The sequence below is a fragment of the Tachypleus tridentatus genome, chromosome 12 (genome assembly GCF_004210375.1).
Source record: "Tachypleus tridentatus isolate NWPU-2018 chromosome 12, ASM421037v1, whole genome shotgun sequence".
Taxonomy (NCBI): Eukaryota; Metazoa; Arthropoda; class Merostomata; order Xiphosura; family Limulidae; genus Tachypleus; species Tachypleus tridentatus.
In genome coordinates this window covers 53,430,499-53,443,122 of record NC_134836.1, presented here as the reverse complement: position 1 = coordinate 53,443,122, position 12,624 = coordinate 53,430,499, and the positions used below count along the sequence as shown (strand labels likewise).

General features: G+C 31.6%; 1 protein-coding gene across 10 annotated transcripts in view; it reads right to left on the bottom strand.

Annotated features, from left to right (window-relative positions):
- The window catches only part of LOC143233339 (DDB1- and CUL4-associated factor 8-like), a 36,683-nt gene extending 24,059 nt beyond the window's left edge, over nucleotides 1-12,624 (bottom strand). The window contains exons 1-5 of one of the 10 annotated variants that reach the window (XM_076469491.1): nucleotides 12,511-12,624; nucleotides 10,542-11,532; nucleotides 8,072-8,212; nucleotides 6,983-7,077; nucleotides 393-500 (exon numbers count right to left, since the gene is read on the bottom strand). In XM_076469491.1, the coding sequence (XP_076325606.1) occupies nucleotides 393-500; nucleotides 6,983-7,077; nucleotides 8,072-8,212; nucleotides 10,542-11,522 (1,325 nt within the window). In that variant the 5' untranslated portion in view covers nucleotides 11,523-11,532; nucleotides 12,511-12,624. Of the gene's footprint in view, nucleotides 1-392; nucleotides 501-6,982; nucleotides 7,078-8,071; nucleotides 8,213-10,541; nucleotides 11,533-12,286 lie in introns of all 10 variants that reach the window. The other 9 variants (XM_076469488.1, XM_076469489.1, XM_076469485.1 and 6 more) reach the window with 9 other exon arrangements.

Here is a 12,624-nt window from a genome sequence, read left to right as displayed (position 1 = left end):
ACTAAATATACAGTTGTGTAAGTTTATCTACCCTTACCACAAAGGTTGGCTTCATCTTTGAAAGTCCAGATTCTAAACAAAATGCTATGTTAAAGGCTTCTAATAAATGATCTAAACTTACTTCAGAACAGTACAAAGGATTAAGAAACTACTACAATTTTTATACACCAAAATCAGAAATGTTTAATGCCAATTTACTGTAATTTGGATCCACATTTTAAAAGAATAAAATAATTTCTAACAACAGATAAAAAGAAAGTAATTTTAAATATAAGGACGTACTAATGATTACACACTCCTTGAAATGTTTCTCATGAACACAAGGAGGCAATAAATGTTAGAAATATTCTGTGATATCACACAGAACCACACTTCACTAAAACATATTTTACCGCACAAAATGATCAGTTCCACCAATTCCAAATTCACAGCTGTTCACAGGATTCGAGAAAATTGTGTACAAAGGAACCTTCTTATCATTTTCCTTGCACTCAACCAAGCTGTATAGATAAGAAACAAATTCTGAATATTTTTCTGTAAATGATTCCAATACTACCAGTATTAACATCACTTTACACACTTATCTGTTTTTGTTGTCTTTTATAAGTAGTGAAGAGAAAATGTTTTCTGAAATAAATCTGATAGGTAAATTAATTTGTCAATAAATTACCTAGAGAACATCCATAATCATCAACAAATTAACCTCAAAATAATTTCTGATATTCTGAATTTTTTTTTTTAATCTGTGCATTTGTAGCAACAATATGTTATCAGTAAATAAATTTGATCACTATAATGTAGAAGTTTTGGCATTAATTAACATAATTATTTATCTACAAAGCATGTGCAAATGTTTACATGCAACCTGTACCACTGACATCATATAGACTTTCAAAGTGACTGACTGAGTGACTGATGTCTGATTAAGTTAAATAGCATTATTTCTAGGTTCTACTTTATAACATAAAAAATACATAAAGTACAACATTTCTCCTATTTGTTTGTTTTTATAATTTCACACAAAGCTACTCAACGGCTCTCTGCACCAGCCGTCCCTTGGGCTATTCTTTTACCAACGAATAGTGAGATTGACCATAACATAAAAATGCCCCGATGATCAAAAGGGTAAGCATACTTGGTGTGACTGGGATTTGAACCTGTGATCCTCAGGTTGCAAGTCAAGTGCCTTAACCACTTTCACAATCACCATAATTAACATGGTAGCATTTGTAACAAAGGCTAATTTTGTAGAAAAAAATTAAGTTTGATTGCTTTTCTCAAAACAGCAGTCAAATTTAGGAAACAATTATATACTCTTAAGCAGCAGTTACTAGATATAGACTTATCAAAATAATTTTGGAAGACAAAACCAAAATACTTACAACATAGAGTAATTTGTTAATTTAAGTTAAACGTAAAGCTACACTGTGGGTTATCTGTGCTCTGCCCACTACAACTATTGAAACTTGGTTTTTAGCATTGTAAGTCCACAGATATGTCACTATGGAATGTGGGGAGTAACACAGAGTACTGATTTATACAAGTGTATTGCAACTTAGTTTCAGAAAATACATATTTCAAGTGACTTACTGAGATGTAATAACAATACTTGGTTACTGCACTTGTATCACACTGAATAATTTGTTTTCACCTGGCTTTAACAAATTAGTATAGAAAACTGTCCAAATACAAGGGGTGTAAGACGTAATTTATTTTATATGTAAAATAATTTGACCTTCATAGTAACTTGTTTTTGGACCATGGGGAGTGGGGTGTTACTGCTACTGTTTGTATTTTACATATTCATAGTGATAATACTTAACTGCATGACATTCAGAGTTACTAAATAGCTGACTTAAAACATTTGTACATTCTGATTTTCCATCATTTTGCAGGATGTAAAAGTTCCAAACTTTTGTTGTGAGACACATACTTTCTCTTCTCTTAGAATTTAATTTTTTTCTTGTATTGTTTATCATAAATTTCATTTTTATATTTCCTGTCAAATTAAACTTGACAAACATATTTTCTTGTGACACTTTATTTTTATGATTAAAGTAATCACCACTTCTGGTTAAAAAACTAAAAAAGGTTTACATGTGATATAGGACTTGACTTTTCAAAGTGACACCATCATTGTTGTTGTTAGTACAATAACATTTTGGGACATCATGGGACCTATTGGTAAATCTCAGATGTTTCATTCTCTAAAATAATTGAAAAATAAAATATTATATATAGCTCTTATCATTCATATACTTATCAAACCTTTTTCTTAAATTCACTGCTTTTACATCATCTGAAGTCAACCCATTCCAAAGATCAATCACCCTGTTAGAAAAATGAAACTAGCCAAGCTGAAGATGACTCTTATCCTGCCAAAATTTTTTTTTGTGGTTCCTTGTCTTACTGTTCTCACTATTAAGTATGAAAAAAGTTGATGTTTTAACACCATCAGTTTCCTTTACAATCTTAACTACCTCAACCAGTTTCTAACCTTTTTTATCAAAATAAAACAATTTAAGAGTTCTCATCCTCTCCTCATATGACAACCCCTTCATCCCAGGCACTATTCTATTGACCCATTTCTGAATTCATTTCAACAATTCAAGGTCTTTTCTAAGTTAAGGAACCCAATATTCCAAATGTGGCCTAACAAGTGACATTACAGTGAAATTATAACATCTTTATATCTATATTCAGTTTTTCTGTAGATACAACTTAAAATCCTTTTTACCCTACCACTATTAACAGAACACTACTTAGATGGCTTCAGAGATTGATTTATTATTATACCAAGATCTGTCCTTCATAACAATGGTTTGGTTACATTACCTTGCATTTATTATAATCAAAACACAGCTTCCATTTATTTATCCAACTCACTAAATGATCTAAATCCTTTTGTAAATCAGCAGGATCCTCTTCAAACCTCAAGACTTTAATATCATCTGCCAATTTAAGTAATTTATTGACTGTTGTTTCATTTGCGTCATTGATGTATATCAGAAAGAGCAAAGTTCTAAAAACTGAACCATGAGGTACCTCACTTGTAACACTGATCCAGTTCGACTGAGCTCCATTTGTAACAACCATTGGTCTTATTCCATTTTACCATTCTTCTATCCAATTAGTTAGCTTATTCCTAACACCTTTTTTTTTTCCAAGCCTTTTATGTGGTACCTTGTCAAATGCTTTATGATAATCCAGATATTCCAAATTTACAACTTATTCCCATCTTTGTAAGCAGTAACATTTTCAAATAGTGACAAAAGATTTGGAAGGTAAGATATTCCTCTTGTGAAGCCATACTGATTATCCAATAAAATTTTAAACTTTGTTGAAATGGCTTTGCAAAGTACTTCTTAACAGACTTTCCAAAACTTTTCCAACAACTGAAGAAAGACTAACAGGTCTGTAATTATTGGGGCAACCTTTATCACCTCCCTTATAAAGAAAAGTTACATTTGCTAACTTCTAACCCTCTGGTACCTTTCCACTATTCAAGGGCTGACAAGAGAACTGCAGTAAGTGGCTCACATATCAAATCTTTAACCTCCTTCAAAACCGTTCTAGAAATATTGTCTAGCCAAGATGCCCTCGAGTTTCCTTAAACTTACCAATTTGTTTTATTAACCAGCTTAGAATTACTGAAGTCACCTTGTGTGCTTTTACAAACAGTTCAAGATGTGGAATACTGGTTACATCTTCATTAGCAAAAACTAAAGGAAAAGCAAAATTAAATATTCCAATCATCTCATAATTGTGAGATACTAGTCTCTTCAATCCCTCAAGGCTCTTACTCCAATTACAACATTTTGTTTATTCTTACTGCATTTAAAGAAATCTTTATTTTAATTTTTACATCTTCAACCAACCTTTTCTTATACATCATTTTTGATGTTCTAATTTCCTGATTCATCAGTTTTTTTGAAATTTTATAATCTTCTAAATCTCCTCTCATACTGGCCAATTAATTTTTTTTTTTTAATTTATTATACTTTTCTTCAATTCTATCTCTTAAATTCTTTGTGAGCCAACCTTGTTTTCACTTGTAGCTACCATTTTCTTGACAAGGAATATGCTTACCTTGAATATTTAATAATTTCTTTATAAACATTTTACACATTTATTCAGTGTCTCTAAATTACTCAGTTATCTAATTCACAGTACATAACTGTTGTATCCTTTTAAAATTGAAAATAAATTTGTAACCAAGATATCATTATTCCTTATTTCTGTACCCAACATCAAACCCAACAGAGAAATGGTCACTTACAACCAGGTGTTCCCCAAAATCCAACCTTTCTATCACAGTTCTGTATTTGAAGTTAACAATAAAGCTAAAATAGCATTCTTTCTAGTAGTTCCTTGACTAGGTGGTGAAAACAGCTACAACTGAACAGTTTCCAAAAACCCCTCTCTCTCTCTCATGACTTCACACTAACATTTAACAGTCTATGTGCCTGAAAACAAAATCACCCACAATTTAACAGCTGAAATTTTGATCCCATTGTAAAATTTTTCCCTAATTTTATCAGTATCATTTGGTAGTCAATAATAAATTTCCAGTTAAAGCTTTTTCCCTTTATATCCACTAATATAAACCCAGGTGGATTCATTTTTCTTGCTGTTATCTCTGATATTTCTATTTCAACAGAATGTAACTCATTTTACACACAAAGCCACTCCACCCCCTCTTTAATACTCTATTTCTATTAAATAGCCTGTAACCCTGTATTTCAATGAAATTTATGTTTAACCACATTTCAGTTATCCTTCATTCCTACCAATGCTCTAAAGTCATCTATTTTATTTCTTATACTTCTAGCATTACAACAGTAACAATCAAGTCTATCCTTATAACAACTTCTATACTGAATTCCTATGTTAAACTTCTTTTTTTCCTCTGCTTCTTATAGTTTCGCATGTAGTTTTTCTTAGTTCTAGTCACTATCAACTTCTAGATTAAAACTTCCCTTACAGCAGAACTAATGGCCTCAGCAAACAAACCAACCCTCACCCTATTAAAATGTAAACCATCCATTCAAAAGAAGCTCCTTTCTTCCACTGAACTGATTTCACAACTCCAACCAGCCAATCTGCTCATCCTTAAATAATAACCTAAGCCTAGCACTTAGTCCTAGTGACATGCTTGTTACTTCATCCCTGCAGTTATTCCTGGACAGTATCCTCGACAAAATTAACAATAATATTCAAAAATTAAGAATCTGAGTCACTCTAATATTTTACCATTGCCTACTGTAATCTAAGATTAACTTATGTCTTGTTTGTTTTTTGAATTTTGCTCAAACCTACTCAAGGGCAATCTGTACTAGCCATCCCTAATTTAGCAGTGTAAGACTAGAGGGAAGGCAGCTAGTTATCACCACCCACCAACAACTCTTGGGCTACTCTTTTACCAACAAATAGTGGGATTGACTGTCACATCATAACACCCTTGTGGCTGAAAGGGAGAGCATGTTTGGTGCAACTGGGATTCAAACCTGCAACCATCAGATTACGAAGAGTGCCTTAACCCACCCGGCCATGCTGGGCCCTTATGTATTGTCTTAGACGAAAATTTCTGTAGTTTTCAAATAGGAGTAATTTAAAATCAAAATATTTTCTAGAATATAAAAGAGTTAAAGCAATTATTTAAAAGTTCCCAGATCTATGGCTTGTTTCAAAATCTAAATTTCCTACTTTGCTATGAAATCACAAATTACTATATATACAATTTTATTTAAAAATTAATTATGAAGCCAATTCTATCATTTTATTTTCCATTTGTTACTGATTATACTTATTTAAGGAATTACATTCCTTATCAATAACCCTGAACAACGACAAGTGGAAAGAATAAGACAAGGCTTCATATATTTATTCTACACTGATATACATACTTTATGGTTTTATATGTCCAATCTCATTTAAATGCTTCCTGCAACTAGTTAAAAGCTATTTTTCCTTAGTAATTATTCATACAATATTCTGTAATATCATAGAGATAGTTTAGTGAAACCACTGTTGAGAACAGAATTAACAACAATATATTTATTGATATTTTGTTTGGACCATTTTTGTGCAATTCACACTTAACTGTGGATTCTGCACTCTCACTGAAGTAATGGACCTATTTGGAAATTTGATGCATAAATATTCACAACAGTGTATTTCAAAATCGAATGGAATCCATTCATAATTTTAGGACCAAGGATTATAGGCTTAAGTGCAATATCAGACAAAACTAACCTTTACTGAAACTAACTTAAAACCTGTTTAATAAAATACACATGTATTTTATCTCTTATATGAAGTTAATGATGTTTTTCAAGTTTACATATATATCTTACAGCTTTATTTAAAGAACTAGAATCTAGAAGTATCAAAATCATCAAAGTGACAGCTATGTAAGTATGCTAAAACTAATCAATTATCACAGAGAAACACGATCAGGTGCTATTGGGCTTTAAAAACCGAATAATGAGACGATTGTATTCCAGAGTTACACAAGTCACCACATAATACAAATTTACACCTCATGAAGAAGGGATACATTGTATTTGTATAAAAATAATCTATCACAATTAATCTGTAAAGGTCTTAAATATATTGAAGTATTTTCATAAACGTTCATTGTAGTTCAGAAAACTTGAATTCATTTATTCATTATCATGAATTATTGTTTTAAATTCAAAGATAAAAAAGTGAATGAAAAAACAGTAAACCTTTGATATCATAGTTTCCTTACCCAATTTTTAAATTGATTAAATTAAATACATTTTTATCAGCAATGACAAAATCTTTCAGTCATTCTTGTAAATATTCACATGATAATAGAGAAAAATAATTACATTATGCAACAATTATAGACTATAACACATTCCCCTTAGTTTAGTTAAATTAATACACCATATCTGGTAATACTTAATGTTCTTTGCTTTAATATAAAGTTATTTAACAGAAAAGCAAAACTCACCTTTTGGGTTTCTCTTCCCTTAAGTCAATTTGAAAAACAGCACTGTCTTCTCCACAGCTTAAAAGCATATGAGGAGTGTTTGTTTCTAATGCAAGCTGTTTGTGTACATGAAATACATGAAGTTACTGCAAAAATTTTGATGAATTCTATATTTGTAAAAGAAATAAAAGATAATCAAACAAAAACAGAAGTTGCATTTATACAATTTGTAATATCAAAATCAGAGATCTAAGAAGTGAGGCAATGTCTCAAGTAGAGTTTCCATATTAAGTCCTTGATATAAAAACTTAAAAGTTATTTTTGAAAACACTGATTATCTTTAACTGTACTTGTAATAATAATAATAATAATGTTAATTCCTACTATAGTTTCAATAACAATTTAATAGTGCTGCTTAAGTAAACACTACATGTTTACTAAGAATGAGCAATAAGCATGCCAAGTCAGGAAAGACTGGTTACACAAGTTGTTTCTTGTTTGTTTGTTTTGAATTTTGTGCAAAGCAACACAAGCACTATCTGCACTAGCCAACCCTAATTTAGCAGTGTAAAACTAGAGGGAAGGCAGCTAGTCATCACCACTCCCCACCAACTCTTGGGCTACTCTTCTACCAACAAATAGTGGAATTGACCATCACATTATAATGCCCCCACAGCTGAAAAGGCGAGCATGTTTGGTGCGATGGGGATTCAAACCTGTGACCCTCAGATTACGAGTTGAATGCCTTAACCAACCTGACCATGCTTGATCCAACTTGTTTCTAAAGAGGCAAGTCATGGGATTATAACGTATGTCAATTTCTATTGGTTGAAAATGTAACCATGAATATCGTGTGCCTTGCCTGTTGAAAAGGTTATCAACCACCAGTAGAAACTACACAGTAAACAAACAGGACCTTTAATCCTAATGATTCTATATGGAAAAAAAAAACATTAAATAAGTCTATGGCCTACAAAAAACAAATCAGAAAGGTTCTTCACACTAAATAATACTGCCTTCATCAGTATTATTTAACTTGGAAATTAAAGAAAGAAAACATTTTAAATATTTTAAAAGACAAAACTCTGACATTTAATCAATGTACAGTACCTTGTGTGCTGCATCTTTATGTTGGGCCAACTTTCTGGTTTCTTTGCACACGCCTGTAGCTGAAAGTTCAGCAAGACGAACTTGCCCATCACGAGAACAACTGACAATGTGGCTATCTCCGCTGAGGGGCATAAATTTAGCCTGAAATTTATAAACTAATTCTTCAAAATTTATCTTTATTATAGACATATCTAATACACTTTAGAGTGATCTGTTACCATATTTTGATGAGTTATTATTACATTGTAAAGTCACTTCTTACAATTTATATTAAAAATGTATGAATATATATTCATAAATTATAAACTCTTCAGAAAAAATGTTAGAGATTTTATTTAACGAGTAACAATAACAAGTGAAATATTTATAAAAAAACAGTATCATAATTATTACAATTTAATAATAGGAGAGAGCAACATTTGTATCTGCGTGATTGGCTTTAATGGTTCAGAAACTTTCTGTAATCCACTTCTTATATTTTTTAAGAATAAAGCAGTTAACAGAAGCATATGTAAGCCGTTTCCTGTACGTAGTAGTGTGGAATACAATACTTACCTTGTGCAGATTCTGTATGTCGCTACTTATATTTGTGTTAACCAGACATGAAAAAAACAGTCAAAACCATGCAATAATCCTTTATCTTAGATAAAGGTTACACATCATAACATCATAAGAGTTGATGAAAACAGAGGCCTATTTCTATGTAATACTCCAAGAGATGATACACAGACCTCCAAAAGCACGAGTTAGCTCTCTTGAATATGTACAACTGGAATGATTGGTGATGGATATAACCTGAAGGCTGTGGGGTGTTGCACTAGCATCTTGGTACTGGTATAAAAGTGAAAGTATCCACACACCTGTAACCATACCTTTTCTCCAAATTTGCAACTTCTTATGTGAGTATACTGTCTCAGCAGAAATTATTATTCATATAAAATTTCTTGACCTATGTTTAGTGACAGTTTATGTTAGTAATCTCTATTCTATTTGTGGTGATGAATTTGTTTTATGTCTATGTATTTTTTCTTATTTATGTTATATACTTAGTTGTAAGACTATCTCGTGGTTTAGTAAAGCAATGGAAAGTTTTAATAAATTGAACTTTAATTAACAAGAAGGAAATAATGGTAGTGTATACATCAAAGATATAATGACAAATATTGTTTTCTTTTTCTTACATTCATAATTTATCCACATTTCTCTGACAAAAACTGATACTGTTATTGTGAATATTCCTATGAAGTAACCTTTACTTCTTGTGGTTCCTTTCAGCCCGTTTTTAATGTAAATTTATTCTAATGCATAAATGATATGTTATAGTATAATAAAGTCATAAAAACACAGGAACAGACTTGAATGGATGCAAAACAAAGTTCAAAAGAAAAAATTAAAAGAAATGACAAACTGGCACACTAATAGGCTAGTATACTGAGTAATATATACAACAAATGATGTGCAATATTTCTTTTGTTTCAACATTACAATTAGAGTCGAGTAATTTAACTGAATAATTAATATAATCAAATACTATGAGCAGCAATTACATTATTGTCCTATAAACTAACACATTATTCACAATTGTAATTATTTAAAATTAGTATTTCCAATTATATAGACTTGCACAAAAATAATCAAACAGCTGGAAGTAGTGCATCCTATCACACACACGTTTCTTAATGTTGTTCAGGTTTGACTTTTTTTTGGGGAGATGTCATTTTCTAAAGGCCTCAGGTTCATATTCACTACATACACTCATTCTGCCAAAGCTACTAAGGCTACGTGCTAGTCTTATTTTGAACTGACGACTAAATAGAAGGCAACTCATTGGAAGCACCTATCACTCACTTTTTCTTTTTCTGGAATTCACTAGAGAAAATGCGACCACCACTAAACATTTATTGTTTAATTACTGATTAGAGAGAAAAAAAGTTTGACAATGTCCACTGGAATTTTTGTTTCTGTTTATTTTTATAATTTTTTTCTTGAATTTCTAGAAGAAAGCAGCTACCACCACCTGTTTTCTTACTGCTGTGGCTTGCACAAACCACCACCACCTGTTTTCTTACTGCTGTGGCTTGCACAAACCACCACCACCTGTTTTCTTACTGCTGTGGCTTGCACAAACCACCACCACCTGTTTTCTTACTGCTGTTGCTTGCACAAACCACAGTTCCAAGAACACTGTACTACTTAATTAAATGTAATCAATTAGTGGGTGGCAGTGAGAGGAGGGGCCAATAATTTAATCAAATACCATTAACTGTCCAGCTCTAATATCAACACACTGCATGCTAACAAGCAAAAGTAGAAAAGACACATAATGAGCTACATAAATTAGTAAATATTCTGTACTAATAGGAAAATAACATGATAAAAGAAGTTTATTTCAAATTTTAGTTGTCATTAAGGGAGACATTGTTACTCCAGAAAACACGTCTTTTTGCTTCTTTAATTGTATACAACTCACCTGAAATACATTACTTTTATGTCCACTTTTGTACTTTAAAATAGCCTCTGAAACAGTCCAGTCCCATAAAACGACACTCAAATCATCAGATCCACTAGCCAATCTGGTTCCAGTGCTGTTAAAATGAAGAGAATTAACACATCCATTATGGTTATTCATCATGTACATCAGTTCCAGGCGTTCTACCATATGCAAGCTGCCACCACAGTGACGACGGAAGAGATCGTTTGAGTAGTAGTTTGAGCTTCCATACTGCCGTCCAACGGCTTCTTTACATATAAACCATTTGTGTTTAGGTTTTGGTCTATGTGGTGTAGGATCATAGATCTCATCATCATTCAAATCATTTATTTTAGATTTCTCATCTGTTTTGGAGGTTGTATGCTCTTCATTACTTTCTCTATCTGTACAAACAACTGGAACTTTGGGTCTTTTCCGTTTCCTTTCACATTTGACCTCATCTGCTTTTTCATCTTCCTCTACTGTTCCTATAGATTTTAATTTTGAATTGTTTTCAGATGCCCCACTAGTACTATTTGACAAATCTGGGATTGAACACGAAGCATTTTGTTGACTAGAGTTTGGGCTGTTCTCATCACTAATGTCTTTTTGTTTTCCAATTCTTAGTTCTTGTAGGCACTTCTCATTCAGAATACTGTTAGAACTTTCACTAGTTTCAGAACAAGTTGATTTATCGTCAGTGTCATTATCTTTGCAATTTCCAACACCAATGCTAGTATCCTCTTTCTTCACCTGATGCCTACCACAAGGATGTTGCAACCTCACTTCTGCATCATTTCTGTTTGTTCTTGTTGAAAGTAGGTTTTGTCCAGAATGTTTTGTTGATGGATGTACTGAATATCCAGAAGCTTCATCACTTGTAGTAAAATCTAGTTGCTCAGATTTAGATGTGTCTTGATTTGCTTCACTTTTCAATTTTCTTTTATCTTTTCCTTTATTAACTGTACTTTCATCACCCATATCTACTTCTCTGTTTAAACAAGATATGGATAATCAAAACTTAGGTAAGCTTTTTATTTAAATAACATTCACTTGCATGAACTAAGTTTGTGTAAAAATAAATATACACACACATTTATTACTATTTACAGATCATAATTATGCTACAGTTACTTAAGATGTAATATGAATAAATTTCAAAAGACTGCAATAGCAAATTAAAACTAAAAGAAGCTACACACTTGTGCCTGCTTTACTAACAAATGTCATTCAGAAGTATATTTCTATTAGGTTCAGCTTATTTATCATTTTCATCAAATGATGAGGGTTAAGCACCTTGGATTAACAAACATTTGGTAATTTTTAAGTTTTCAGTGCTACTAGTACTGTCAGTATTACATGTTGCTGTAAAATAAAAATTATCCATTTTGGCAGTCAACATAGTTAGTGAGTTACCTAGAAAAATTGGAGCTAATTCTCAAATGGAATAAACATAACATTATTGTTATTAATTTCATAACTTAATCAATCCAACTTATACCAAATATTTAAACCTATATCATTGTTTATATTATAACTTCAAGGTGCTTAAAAATTAGAGCTTTAAAGTAGAAATGAATTTGAAATACTTTCTGTTCAAATTGTAAATATCTTTTATTTTTAGTGGTTTAAAATGACTTCATAACGATTACACTAAGAGTGAGAACTCGAAGCAAAACTAATTTAGTTATTATAAATTAAGTTAAAGAGTTAAAATAAGTAAAGTTCATAATTCTTAAATTCACCCCCTAATTCTTGTGTTTCTATCAATATTAATAATGTTTAACAGTATTGTCAAAAGTACGTTAGTAAGGCTTCGGACGGTAACAAAAATACCATAGGATTATTTTTATAACTTATTTGGTTTTCGATTTTGCGTTAATGCCTACTTATAGAATCGATTACGCACTTATCCAGCATAAAAATGCTGCCGCGACTGACTGTACGTATCTAATACCACATAAACTACGCATTAGTACCATCACATGTATCCCATAATTAACTTGATACGATGTGCGCATTTATTTCATTTTCCGATGTGTGCTAGTCGAGCGCCATCTTAAAATGATCATTACTCTTAGTT